Source organism: Protopterus annectens, chromosome 2.part0 (assembly GCF_019279795.1).
Source record: "Protopterus annectens isolate FY-2018-M chromosome 2.part0, PAN1.0, whole genome shotgun sequence".
In the NCBI taxonomy this organism is placed as follows: Eukaryota; Metazoa; Chordata; order Ceratodontiformes; family Protopteridae; genus Protopterus; species Protopterus annectens.
Window position 1 is genome coordinate 1,265,571,834 of NC_056728.1, and position 14,935 is coordinate 1,265,586,768.

General features: G+C 38.3%; 1 protein-coding gene across 1 annotated transcript in view; it reads left to right on the top strand.

The window, feature by feature from the left end:
• Nucleotides 1-1,013: 1,013 nt before the first annotated feature.
• LOC122793438 (RNA exonuclease 1 homolog) overlaps nucleotides 1,014-14,935 on the top strand; it is a 1,054,392-nt gene continuing 1,040,470 nt past the window's right edge. The window contains exons 1-2 of the mRNA XM_044061436.1: nucleotides 1,014-1,261; nucleotides 4,842-4,940. Coding sequence (XP_043917371.1) covers nucleotides 1,093-1,261; nucleotides 4,842-4,940 — 268 coding nt within the window. The 5' untranslated portion in view covers nucleotides 1,014-1,092. The remainder of the gene's footprint in view (nucleotides 1,262-4,841; nucleotides 4,941-14,935) is intronic.

Genomic DNA, 14,935 nt, shown 5'->3' on the forward strand with positions numbered 1-14,935 from the left:
AAGGTCCGACTCCTAGTCTAAGCTCTTCAAAAACGTTTCAAAATAATGCAAAGTAGAGCACCTATTTACATAAACCTTGGAAAAACATCACTCCTCTATCAGCAAAAAATAGCATCACGGTTTTTTTTCCTTTAAAGATTATCTTTATTAACATCATACTCAACACTGCAATAAAAAATCAAAAGAGAAAATATGTTAAAACTAGACAATTACAATTAACATAACAAAGGCATCGGTCACCCAAATGGCCCCAATAGCTGAAATCCTCACTTTGCGCAGCTCCCTGTTCTGGTTTCTGAGCATATTTTCTCTGATTTGGAGTGCTTAGATGAAATTTTTTAGAGAATTATTTCAGAGTTGCTGCTTATACCACTGTACAAGTTAAGAAATTGTAGCCATTTCTATTTTAAAACCTCGACAATCAAAGTTTGTCATGCGATATTAAGCTAAAACGCAGCTCTGCAGAGGAAAAGGCATACAGCTGTGAGTTGAAAAAATCTGAAGTTAAGTTATAGGCCTTGAATATGCACATTGGTCTTCATACTCTTGCAGGTGCTAAAAGAGTTACATTCATTATAAGCTAGTAATTTTTAACAACGGGTTATATTAAACCAATAGACAAAGAATTATTACAGTATTGGAAGTGCACTAAAACATCCAACTGGCCTGGCGGCTAACAGTTTTGCTAATGCCCGCGTCGTATACAAAAAAGTAGGCATGGCCCTCTATAATTTACAGATATTCGTTTGCATTGCTCAAAACGCATCCAGCCACTATACTCTTCACTGTTCATGAATAGGTTTTCATATCTCCTTACAGCAATATACTTGCCTGTCCAACAATCTCCCTTCGATCAGTGGCAAGAAAGGTATGCTATACAACGCCAGTAATTTGGAACCAGCACAGGTGTTAAACGTCGGAACTTAAAAAGAAATACGGGGACCCCCGCCTAATTATCGTAAAGTATAAGTTGCTCTGCAGAAGTAAATGTGATGCTTGGGTAATTACCACTTCTTGCTGGCATTGCTCACAGCTATTATACTATATAATAACTTTTTTTTATATATAGATATAGTACGGGAGTGTTTGTTCATGATGTTGCGTTCTAGTGGATACTTTTGTAGAATTGATTGCCCTTTTGATTTGAGAGGGTTATGTCAACGTCCATACTGTCAGTATAGACATACTAGAGGCACAGAAAACGGTGTATTTCCCCGTTTTGCTGTTGAGGCATCTTCTAACAGCCAGAGTGACATATTAGGTGAGAACGAAATGGGGGAATTATAGTTTCGTATTTGTTTCTAACTAGGGAAACTACAAAAGTAGTCTAACACCAAGACTTTGATTATAACCTGTACATATCTGATAACCGTACGAGCAAGTAAACGGATCGCCGAGGCCTACGTGAATACAGGTGTCAAACAGTGGACTATTGAATTGCTTGTTGAACGCTCACAACACTTGTAAATTAAACTAGCCAGGAGGGAGTGGCATAGAGAACACCAAACTCCTCCAGCTACTTTTTATTTATTTAAGGTTAGCTGAAAATTTTTAGCACATTTTCGATGCTTTTCCCCCCTTCTTGAAATCGATGAAGACTAGTCAATCCACACTTACGTTTACCTTTTTATTTCTAATTCCCAATTTTTACTTTAAGCTCCACCCACGCTTTTTTGAGTTTCTTGTCAGATGCTCTGAAAGTAGTGTAATAATTATAACTCTCATAAACTTTTAAAACGGGTACTCTGTCTTGAATCTGAAATTATTGGTACAGTGACTTAATGCTGAGTGACTGTCCGAATCTTCCTATGCTACACAGATATTTTGTTTCGGTGATTGTATGCTGGATATAGGAATCAAACTCAATACATAAAGCTGTTAACAAAACAGTTTTCGTTATGCAAGCTTGCTTAAATTAAACCTGAATTATTTTTTTCTTGGGTGGGTGGGGGACTATAGTTAATTTTTGAGTATCTGAACTTCTGGTGAACAAGCCATTCGGTCCCCTAGTCTTGCATTATAATTTACTTGCTGCTGTTAAGAGTCAGTTTTGTGTTTTACAGTTCTGACATACTCATACTTGTAAGTCAATTTGTAACTTTTTTAATGGCTGCCCCAGCCATGTTTTTCAAAACACTATCTTTAAAAGATCATCTTGGGGTTCTCTCATTTACATTTTTGGGCCCCTGTGAGTTCCTTTGTAGTCACAGCTTGGTTGTGTTGCAGTAATGCAGAAAACTTCTATGCAGCAAATACAATGAAGTGAGACTATCATGAGACCAAAATAAACCCTTTTCTTCCTTTGAATGCAGAAAAATTCTATGCAGCGAATACAACGAAGTGAGACTATGATGAGACCAAAATAAATCCTTTTCTTCCTTTGAAATGCATTGTAATTGGCATTGCCACCCCCTTCAACATTTTGTATATGTATATGCAGAAAGAGCACACCTAGTCTAAAAGACCATTCTTTGAGAGTGGGCCTAGGGAGGGGAAAGATCTGGCCGTCCAAACTGCTTTGAGTTACTTGTGGTACTGTGCAGAATGGTGCTTAATACTTAGGAATGCATTATCCATGTGATGTTATTTTAATAACCATAGTACTAGGATTGGTAAGGCTAATGAATGGAGACCATTCCATTCTGAGTACCAGTATATAAAATTAGGAACAAAACACTAGTAGAAAATAAACAGTGGGGCTGTCAAAATAATGAAAAGATTAGGATGGAGGCTTGACTATTTTTGATGTTTATGCAGTGTGGAAGAGTAAGGGAGATGGAAACACTGTTTACATTGGTTTAAGGCTTAGATGGGGAGGGGTGTGGTGGAGCTAAATAGGACAAGAGAAGAAGGGACTAAGGACAAGAAAGGAATAGTTTCTAGAAAGGGAGGAGTAGTTACGGAAACCTCGAGACTGTGGACCATTGAAACACAGCTGTACTGATAGTTGACTAGCCTAGATCTTTCATTAGCATCTTCATAAACTGACAAACAGTGTATTGCAACAGCATGTTGCAGTTAGTCCCTTACAGCTTTCTTCTGTTTACTTCATTTTATTCCATTATTCCCACTAAAGCAAATTGCCTTGTCTGCCAAAATGTTCTTGTAATGTGTAATATTTTCCCCACTGTCTTTGATTCTTTGTACCACCGTGCAAAAAAAAATTCTGGTAACCTGCTTCAAAGTAAACAACCTCTGTCGTTCTTCAGTGCTTTGCTTCCTACTCTTCACTTTTTTATATATATATATATATAATTGTTCCCAGTCTGTGTGCATGCAGTCATGAGGTTTCCAATGAGCTTGTACGTGGTGTATGTTTTCATTTCTTTGTTTGGAGACCAAAACATAATGGTCTCTCTGCATTTCTAGCCCTTATTACACAGCTTGCATATATTTAGGTATGCTGATAGGGCTGCCATGTAGTTTCCTTTTATCCAATATGCTTGTTAGCTTTCTTTTAGCTGTGTAATTTTCCCGTCATTCTTTCATAGATGCACTGTTTAGTATTTTACATTGAAACAGTATTATCCTATTTTGGAATCTTGCACAAGCCTATGTAACACTGTACTGAAAAAAATGGATGTAACTGTTATACACCATTAGCAGTCTTCTTCAGAGTGGGCTCCAATTTCTGTTGTGGTTGTGCCCTGTAATCCATCCAGTTACTGCTTTGGTGCATACTCCTGTGTGTGTGTTTTTTTTTTAAATCATAGAAAACTTTATTAGTAGATTATACCTGGAACTGCTCTTTGACTCTGATTGCCAGGTCTGTACTTTGTACTTGACCCCTGTTTATCTTTGGAAAGAAAATGTATAACATTTCACTTGTTAAATTGTTAGCTATTGTCTGCTCATATCTTGGAGATGGACAAAGGCTGATAAGCTTGAATTTTCATGCTTCAGTAACATGCCACCTGGTGCTGGAGTAAATGATTATCAATAATTATGATGGTGACCTGAGGTGAGGTATTATGTCTGGCTGTTTTATTTTTACTTTTTTAAATTGTTAAAAAATTTAAAATCACTAGAGCAAAGTTCACTGCCAATGCATTACTGTGTTAAGGAAATAATTTTTAAGACATTGAACATGTTAAATAAGAACATGACTTGTGTGTTATGTATGGTAAGTTTTGAATGGCAGCATTTGGTATAACTAAAGTGTTGCACCTTTTCCTATATGTATTGATGTTAAGAGAAGTGATATTACATTTGTGAAGATGAGCTGTTTCCTGTCATGCTGAGATTTATTTGTGAAAAGCAGAAAATGGGCCTTTTTGGCTAGTGTGTTACAGTATTCTTTCTCTGATTGCATCCTTGACTGGTCTGTTGGCAGCATAATGGGAGGAAACTTCTACTGGATAGGCTCTTTTCCAGTGTACAAGTTTAGCTAGCTGTATTTTTTGCTGCAACTTGGGTATTCTTTTCAGCCTTCTTCATAAATAAATTATAGATATTGTATAAATCGTCCATTCAGTAAATACATCTGGTTATTCCACACATATAAAACAAAAATGCTTTGCATAGGGTCTATAACAGATAAAGTGAGGACGATGACCTGGTAAGAGAATAGCATGTTACATTTGCTTGTTGCATATTGGCGTTTTTGTCAATAAAACCAGTACAGTGGATCATAGATTAATACAAAAAGAGAGAATATGTGAAAGAACCCATAAGCATTTTTATTTATTTGTATTTATTTACTAGGGTAGTGCACTTTTCCAGTTTTGACCAATTTCAGGCTTATCCCGGCCCTCATTTGGAGTGTCAAGTCATCTAATTAAATTACTTTTGCTATGCTTGGAACTTGCACTCACAAACGTATGTATATTTGTTTGTTTAAGGTGGGAAGATAGCAACATTTAAGTGGAAGTCTGCAGAAAATATCATTTCAAACTCAAGTAAACCATTGCAGTCCATTATGTCTAATGGTGGACAACAAAGTAAGTGTGTCTACTATAACTCGCATCTGTCTGTTTACTATACTTGTGATTTGCTTTAAACCTGTCATCAGCACATGTGGTTGTGAGAAAGTATTAAATAGTTACAAATGTAAACTGTATACTGAAGAAGAGATGAGTCAGACTGTTGCACTGTTTATTTTTTGGGTCAGGATGTGGGTGTTATGACATCTGTATTTATACTTGGGCAAGGGTGGGGCTATAATGACTCTTGAATTAACACTTTAACATGGGTGAGGAGTGTAGCATTTAACTTAAGACGATTCTTTTAGTGCTGTCTACCAGTGTTCATAATAAGCTGTATAAAATGGTACTCTGCTATGGGCATGTGCATTTGCAAGGTTACAGAGGTAGATAGCATCCTTCTTGCCAAAAGTATTTAACTATGCTGTCCTTATCTTGAAGGCATACTCGTTAGTTAATGGATTGTTTACCACATATCACCATTGGAATATTTTAATTTGAAATACTGCTCCCCTACACTTTGTAAGCATTTGCTAAAATAGGTTTTTGCCACAACCTATTACCGTAAGTCTGTTACCTTAAATTTCAGGAAAGCGACAAGGTGGTAGAGTTAAAGGGGTGTCTTTCTAGTGCCAGCAGATGGGGTTATCAAGATGTGCCAACAGATGGGGTTATCAAGATTAGAAAAAAATATCTATAATTTGTAATAGATTTGTTATACAATGTTAATGAGGGTCTTATCATACAAACACAGTTTAGTTGTATTATTTTAAGGTTTAGTACTGGAGTTCAGCTGTATGCTGTCACTAAGAGTACTGATAGGTTTGCTTGTTTGGAGGTTTAGTTTTGTCTAATGGTGCACAGCTCTGACTGCAGGAGTGTTTCTTTATAGCATAATGGATTTTGGAAGAAGGTTGATTTTATATAAAGATTTAAAGCAGTCTATGATTTCTTTATGTAGATACCTTTTTAATATTTGAAAAGTTGTGTCACTGCTTTTTTTCAGGAATTTAAGCATAACTGATTTTTTCTTTCATTTCTGCTGTGTGAATTGAGCTGGAGGGAAGAGCATATATTTAATTTGCTGAGTCCTGTCCGATCTCAGCCATGGGAATGCATAGTAAATAGCAAAAGAGAGAGGGGTTTATAAAGATGCAGTGATTAGTTAGAAATTAAGGAACTACAGAAATGTTCAGGTGATGGAAAGGCATCTCTGGGTAATGTTGGGTTAAAGAAAAAGAGATGAACCAGGTAAGCAGACTGTATGCACAAAGTAGGAAAAGATGAGAAGGTACTTCGGGCTGGTGAGGGATGAATAGAATAACTAGAGAATAGACTGGGAGGAGTTGGAATAAATAATACATAAGGCCCAAAAACAGAACAGTAGTGTACAGTGGATAAAGGCTGTCATTTCACAGCAAAATGTTTTTTGATTTGACTGTTTAGTTGCTTTTTGTGCGGAGTCTACATGTATTGCCTATATTCACATACGTATTCTGAGTACTCTTTCCTTCCTCTTACTAAAACAAATGGTAGACTTGACTGTTGACTGAATTCTCCCCCTAAGTCATGTGTGTGTGAGAGATACTACAGAAAGCTCTAGCAATCTGCTTCCATTCCCTGTTTACCTAGTAAACTGCGTGATGGTAGAGCTTTTCACAATGTCATTTTAGGACTGAGATCTCTGAATTGTGAGCATGAAAGGATGGAAATGTCACACACAAGACAACCTACTCCCTAAAATCAAGGTGAAAGAGCTGATGTGGTTACTGGATGCTTCATTAATTAGACCCTGCATCTTGCTGTTGGAGGTTGAGTTCAGCTGTACTGGTGGGGTGATACTGTATGTGTGTACCCCACTGGTCGGTTCACACAGATGTGGGTGTGCTATGGATTTAACTTCCATTTTCCTTCCTGTAGTGTGATCTTGGAGTTGGTAAATTTAATTTGCAGGGGTTGTGGGGGGGGGGGTGCAGGGGGGCACAGCACCCCTGCAAAAACCTAAATAAAACCCCATTCTTTTGGGTTGTGGGCATGTGATGGGCGGAATGAAGTTGGTCCTTGCTACTTACTGCACAGCCAGTGGGGTATTCGTAGGAGATTACTAGGCTTATGACCCAGAGGTCACTTTAAGCCTAGCCGTTTCAACCCAGTGTAATACCACAGAGGTACTAGTCAATACCCAAGATTGCATTTAGTGATGACTGCCCATGTCCAGGAGGGTTTTGGGCACTACTTCCAGTAAGAATTTGCAGTGCAAAATCCACTCATCCAAGTTCCTCTTGAACAGTGTCATAGAGCTGCTTTGTTTCACATGAATTGGTAGCCTGTTCCAAAGACGTGGCAGTTGCTGGGAGATAAATCTGTCAGTCCAGCATCTCCTATTTAAGTCCCTGGAGCTGGTAGCCCTAGACCCATTTGATTTATGGATATGCAGTAAATTCATTGAGTTTGGGTCTTGGGGTGCTCTGTAGGCCAGGCATAAGTCTCCCATAAGAAGTCTATATGATACGGAGTATAGTGACAGGAGTTTTAGTTGGTCCGTGTAAGGCACATGCTGGAGGCCCTTCCTCATCTTTATTAGAAACCACTGAGGTCTTTCTAATTGCTGTAGGTGCTTAGTACAGTACATACCGATTGGGGCATTATACTCTATTATGGGCTGGAAAAGTGCCAAGTATAGGGGGGGTTATAACTTCTTTTTCTCTCTAGGCCATGCCTTTACTAATAGAGTGAGCTATGTGGAAAGCTTTCCTTGGAATGGTAGTAGACGTATGGTGGTCGAAGTTAAGGTCACGGCTAACCTGTGATCCCAGTTCCCTTACCACTTCATGGGTACTTAGGGTGGTGTTATTAATTTGATAGTGTGAAGGGACATTGCTTGTGCCGAAAGGAATGATAATGCATTTCTTTGCATTGAGTTTGAGACCATGACTCGTACACCATTCATTGGTCTATGTACAGCATTGCCACTGATGAAAGGTACTAGTGGTTCCTTCTCATAACTGATGGCTGAGATTGATCCAGGGAGCTATCAGCTAGTACATTTAACATAATTAATGAGGAAAACAATGAAAAAGAATCTCAGTAGAGGTTCAGAAAATGAGCTGTTGAGTGAACATCAGCATTGCTAACAAAAAAAAAAGATATGTTAGATAAATTGAAGAGTTTTGCAACTGGGCATGGCAGAATAAGATGGAGAGAAGCTGTCTAAGACCTTAGCAAAGCAGTTCAGCAATGCCCCATACAGAATGATGCAGAAAATGAGTAGGCCCACATTGTATTATGGTGGGTACCAAATTTGTTGGGGGAGGAAATGGGGTGGTTGAGTAGTAAATTCAGAGGCAGTAAAGGCATTCATTAAAGTTCTTCAAGGTTCGTTTGGGTGATGTGACAGCTATCCACAATGTGCATGAGTGCAAATAAATTTAGTCATGGATGGATCAAGATTATTTAGTGTGGAAATTTATAAACAGGAGTCTCATGATAATACATGAACAGAGAAATGCATGCAGATTCCTGTTTCAGCAAATGCAAAGGTTTACGGTTTGGTTCCAGGAATCCTGAGGTATAGTAGAAAGGATAGACAATGACAGGCACTAAAGAGGAAAAGGGCTTTGAGCTCATTATGAAACCTAAAATTAACCACCAAGAGGAAAGTAGGAAAATACTGGTGAGAAAGTAAAATTCTGGTATACTGAACTAGGTGTATTTGCTGTGCTGTCTGTGTATTTTTATTTCAAAATTATTTATTTTGAGTTTGTTTGCTGGGGTAGAGCACTGATCTCCATGGACTTTTTTCAGACTCAGCCCAGGAACAGTGTCTGGTTAAGTGACTTGCTTAGAGTCATGCAGTTAGGCAATGGAAGCGGAGGGAATCAAACTTTGCACCACTGGACCACAGGAAACTGCTCATTAACAGTTCCTTAGTCCTCTAAGTCAACTGCCAGACATTTAATTTCCATTTCTACTCCTGATGTTTAAGTTGCAAGTGATTTTGAAAAAGACTAGTGTTTTTAATTTCATTTTGTCATAGTTTATTCAGCTTTTCTTTGATTGTATCCACAAAATGATGTAATATTATGAATTTAGAAAAGATTTACATACATAAGTGAGATATTCTGGGTGAGTGAAAAACTGAAGAGCAGCATCTTGCATTCTTATTTCAGTACTACTGCATTGCTTATTTCTCACAGTAAGGTAGTCCATCTGCAAAATATAGTCAACAACATGCATTTATTATGTTTTCTGTTGCTGCAGTTAGTATGGAAATATAGAATATATACATTAATTTAGAGACATATCTGTTGGGGATTCAGTCTTGTGATGTCACAGGAGTTTTTAATCCCAAGAAGTATTTCAGTAGGGCATCTTAAAAAAGCAAAATTAGCAGTCTTGCATCACAAACTGTAAAAGTTTGTAAAGCAAGGGGCTCCACCTGAGCACAAGGATTTGTTACTTGTTTTAAGAGGGGCAGCAGTGTGGTTTTAAGGACTGATAATTAGAAATGCTGGTATTATAATCTTGCTGCATTGAGTTTTGAGACCACAGCTGGAATAATTTGCAATACAGGCCACAAATGGAAGGAAAATAAGCTGCTGCAGAGTTATTAAAAATATGAAGACCGGATCTGCTGTCATACAAATAGAAACTAGAATCTCACTGCTTAATTTGAGGGCATGGCCTATAATATGGACACAGCTTAGAGGGGAGAAAGATGAGAGATGGAATCTTGGAAGAATGGGCAAGAGGTGGGAATGGTTGGATGGTGGAAACAGATTTAGAACTGATCTGCAAATGTGCTGTTTCACAGAGATCATGATGGGGAAAGTGGAACTGATTATCTGGTTTTCACAACTCTGGGTAAATGGGTAGTTCCATTAGAAGAACTAGAAGTAGATATGAAATGGCAGACATTTACAGGGAGTTAACAATAGTCTCTTGTTTGCTTAATTGGCAGTTTTAAGCTGAGTGGCTGAACATCCATTTTCTTCAGTTTGAATTATTTGTGAGAAATTCCATGTTAACACTTTTCAGCGTATTAAATCTTGCACCTTCATTACAGTAGATTTGGGCTGTGTAAACATGCTACTCTGTAAGAACACACTGTAGTTTGCAGTGGTTGCAGAGAAATGGTCTGGAATTTTTTTCCTACCATTATTTTTTCTTCAGATGTGCTTTTTTCGGCATATAGGAGTAGCTGAGAAACTGAATTGTTCTGTCAGATGATTTATTTATGCTGAGGAAACCATGACTACATTTAAAATTCTAACTAGAGGATATTGTATAATGGTAAAAGTCAGGAAATAAAAAGTCCAGTATATGTCTGTCCTTAGCTTATTGGAGGCTTCAAAGTGGTGACAAGTTGTGTCTTGTAGATTAGCTGTCAAATTCTGTTTGTTGTCTGCGTAGAAAATTGCTAGGGTTTATGCCACCACAGTAGACCTGTTGTGTTGTGATTGGACTAACACCACATCATAGGCCTTGATAACTGGCATTTGGTGCCATTGTCTCATTTTCAAGTACCCACTTCTGCTTACTCTCTGAGCCATGCAGTATAGGCAATCCCTTGGTGTGACTCGTGAAATCATGGATATCCTTATCCTGTAAATATGGCCTTGTCTTATATCAAAATGTGCCTTGGGCCAGCAGAAGGGAGTCGAGGGTAATAAAAGGGATTGTTGTAGTACCATAAGGTTGGTTGGTTGCTGTACCGTAAGGCTTTGTAGTGGCTAAGACTCTAGTGAACAGAATGAGGCCCCTCCCCTTTCTGTAATTTTGCTTGCACCCAGTGTGTGCATTGTCATGTATTACTTTATTCTTCCCCTGAGCAGTGTGCTGCTGCTACTGCACTCAGCCACTGCTGGGAGTCCGTGACAGAATAAATGCATCTCCATTCCCCCTTAGAAGGAGAGCTGATGTGTTGTAGTTAACTGAGCCGTACTGTGGCTAGCCTTGCAACTTTATAGGTTTATCACTGAACTAAGTTGCTATGGTGAAAATGTTTGTACTAGTGAGTTACTCCTGACCTCATGTCAGCCAAAGGCATTTTTTACCATTCCAGTTGTACAGTTGTGTAAAATCTTACCATAATGGTAGCTGTCCTTGCCTTCACTGCTGCAGTATTCATTACCATATGGGATTCCTTGCCAGAGAAGCTCAGACATCCAGTCGGTATATGAAAGACTACTTGTTGCTTATTTAAAAGGTATGCCAAACATCACCCAAATGCTCCTTGCATAGCATAGGGCATAAAGGTGATGTTCAGGCTAACCATAAACAAAACTGATTGCCCCAGTAGGAACACCAGTCCAAGGAACCCAAGAAGTAATCTGTGCATCCAGGAAGGCAAGAGACTAGGGGTATGGAGGGAGGGAGTGGATATTGCAACAGTGAGGCAGGGACATCTACTGTTATGGTAAGATTTTACACAACTGTAACATGTTCTTCCATTCACTGTTGCAGTATTCATTACCACATGGGAGAGTGCCAAAGCAAGAGAAAACTGGGGTGGGGGGAAGGATCAGAAGATTCCCCTAAAAAGTCATGAATGGCACTAGCAATACCAGCCCTAGCTCTAGAGATACCATCTAACTTGTAGTGCTTGGTAAAGGTATGCACAGAAGTCCAGGTAGCTGCTTCAAGAATACAATTGGTATCTAAGCCCTTGAAAAAAGCACCAGAAGAAGCCACAGCTGTAGTAGAATAAGCCTTTATTGTGGCAGTAGAGTAATCCAGCAACACAGTCGGGTGAGTCACCGGTTTGTAATGACCTCGGGAGAAACATCTGGCAGAGGCTAGCTGGCAGAAGATTCCATTTGTACCTTTTTCTTAATGGCTAGCCCTAGGGTGGAAGATTCCCTCCTTTGTATCTTTAATGAGAAGCTTAAGGTGCTGGTTCTCAAGATACAAGAAAAGGGAAGAAAGTCTACTGTGAAGGGTTTTTGGAACAAATGCCTGACAAGTAGAATAAGTAGTATAGTCATGAGAGGCTCCTAGGCATAAAAGACACTTATCGTGGCAGCCTTTATGGGGAATCTGTCTTCCACAATGGCATTTTACCCTTCCTGGACGACGTTAACCTCAGAGTATACAAAAAAAAAAAAAAAAAACAGGGCACTTAGATGTAGGCACTCCTGGAGAAGGAAAATACGTTCAACTTGCAGAAATGGATGTAGGAAAACAGACCAGTGAAAAGGTATGTTCAGAACTGGCGGCAAAGAAGTTTTGTTTATGGTAGGCCTGAATGGTCACCACTGTGTCCCATGCTATGCAAGGAGCATTTAGGTGATGTTCGGTGTACCTTTTAAATAAGCAACAAGTAGTCTTTTATAGACTGGCCAGACGTTCAGGCTTCCACAGCAGGGAATCCCATATGGTAATGAATACTGCAGCAGTAAATGTAAGGATATCTTTAGCTACATCTCCCAACACAGAATTTTAAATATCTGTGCATGTTGTCTGATCCACCGATGCTGCCTGCTCTTGATGTCTGCTTGCTTTGGCTAATCTGATCTTGCACACACAGGGTAGAGCTGGAAAAATTCTACCAACAATATATATTGTCCACATCTGTACTGCTTATATTCACATTTTAGATGAAACTGTCTGTGTGCAGAATGGTCAGTCTGTTTAGTGTAAGAATTGTTGGTTTTAGTCAGGCCTGAAACATTTGTCTTCTGAATCATTAAATTGATGCCCTCGTTAAAGTGTTTCAGAAGTTATTTCCTGTTTTGGATTTTTTATGCTTTCCCCATTTGCTGTTTATCTTGGTAGGAGAAAGTTTTCACACTGGATTGTCTCCACACCATGTTATCCACTTTTGTTTCTAATTGTGTCACAGCATAATGATTCATACTAGGATATCTCTTCTTGATGAGGTTACCTAAATTTGGAATTTGGACAGAATTAAGTGACAGCACAGAAAAATAAGCAAGTGAGTTTGTACCGTTTAGGAGCTTAGAGAGATTGCAGTCAACTGGCCAGCCATATAGGTCTCTCTCAAATCTGGGAATAGGATCAAGGCAACCTTTGATGGATAGAGAAGCTGTGTAATTTGGTCATCTGAGTACGTAAAGATTTTCAGTCGCCAGTGAAGGTGAAGGCAATAAAGTTACCAGTGTGTCCTTGTGAAATATATACATTTGCAGTATACATGAGTATATTTATATAATTTCCATGCACGTGTGTGTGTATAAAATATACATAATGCAAACACATGTATGCATTGTGTGTATTGTGAAATTTATGCATGCATTCTGTATATTGTGTAATATACGTATGCCTGCATGTGTGTACACATGGGCAAGCATACATATGTACTTGTGTATGCATGAGAGATTTGTATTTAAGAGCTGGAAATACTGAATTTAATAAATATGTAGAGTAATCGAGGAAATGTTGGTAAACCTAGTTTTGTCATTCTTATGTTTCATACATGGATATAACAAGTTATTAGAAAATAGCTACATTCATGCCTTTGGGTATAGCCAATGATATGTAGTAAAGCCTGGAAAAAATACATTCTGATAAGAACTGTAGTTCATGCCATTTGCAGGGTTATTACTTGGTGTGTTATCAACATCTTTATTCCCCAGAATCCAAGTATCTTGTGTACATTTTCTCTACGTTATTTTAGCAGTACATAGACACTGTGCAAAATATTTATTCTGGTACCTCCGTTTGACTTTCATTACTTGCTTGCTTTTGTTTCTAGGCAAGATGGTCATGGCATGTATCAACTGAATGTGTTTACTGTGGATATGTTCTAGTTTATTTTTCTTTGTCACCTAAAGTATTTTTTTATTGTTTTTTTTGATCTAGTACCTCTTCATTCATTTACATGGTTTTGCCAGACAGTTTTGACTAACCCAGTTCTATTTTCTATTATCCGGGATAAGTAATACTTTCAGTGCTGCAGAGTATTGTAGCTCAGCTTCTGGGTTGTCTTTCAGCTGTAGGTGTATTAAAAAATGATGGATGTATTCATTATAGTAGACAGGCAAGCTTGGGACATCTATGGACTCCTGACGTAACCTAATATAACAGGTACATGTGCAAGTATTCAACAGCTTTCATACTCCTCGGATTTAGGTTACCTGCAATTTATGCAATGAATTCTCAAAAGTGCCTTTGAGATGTAAGCCCGAATAATGTTACTTAAGAAGAAAATACAGTTGTATGAATACAGTCCCTATATTGAGCAGATGCTTAAATAACAGAATCATTGCTACAAGAATCCCTAAATAGTTGGGGTAAAGCCAAATGTATATGAATGCCTTATTGGGAATTGTTGCCACAGCCATTCAGAGAAGCTGAGTTGTAAAGAAGATGCAGACATGGGAACCAGTGAGTGGCACACAGTTATTCCACCAACAAATGCTGTTAAAAATCTAAAAAAATCTCTCCAGCCTGGAGCAAAGCAGAAAGAATATCCATTAAATCTACACCTGACAGTAACTGACCAGGAGTAGTATGCTAGAAACACTAAATGCCACCTAAAAATGTTTGGTAGCATGAAAAGTATGTATGAGACTATGGTCGAATTGATGACATTTTGATAAGATTAGACACGTCATTCCTTTCTGGTAGGGAATAATTGTACACAATAGCCAACGTATTTTGTAATGTGTGTAGGACTGTTCAAATTGAGGCAAGGGAACCTGTACAATAACCATGATTCTTATTTGAATGAATACTTGATAATAGTGGTTTATGCAGCTGTATGGTGATTATTGTAATTATTTACTGTTGGTGTAATATGTTTTTTACAATATTTTCTTATTTTAGTTTAACAGAGAGTGGTTCCACATACAATGTGATCACATATCCGTGGATTGTCGAAGACATGGACGTCAAAATTTATCTCGAGAGTTCTTGACATCCATGTCTCATATCTCATAATGGCTTGGTTATGATTGGAGTACCAATCCTAATCCTGTGTCAGTGTGGGTCGGATCAAATGGAGAGTTTTGTAACAGTGTCTTATGTGATGTGGTTATGTTGGAAATGAG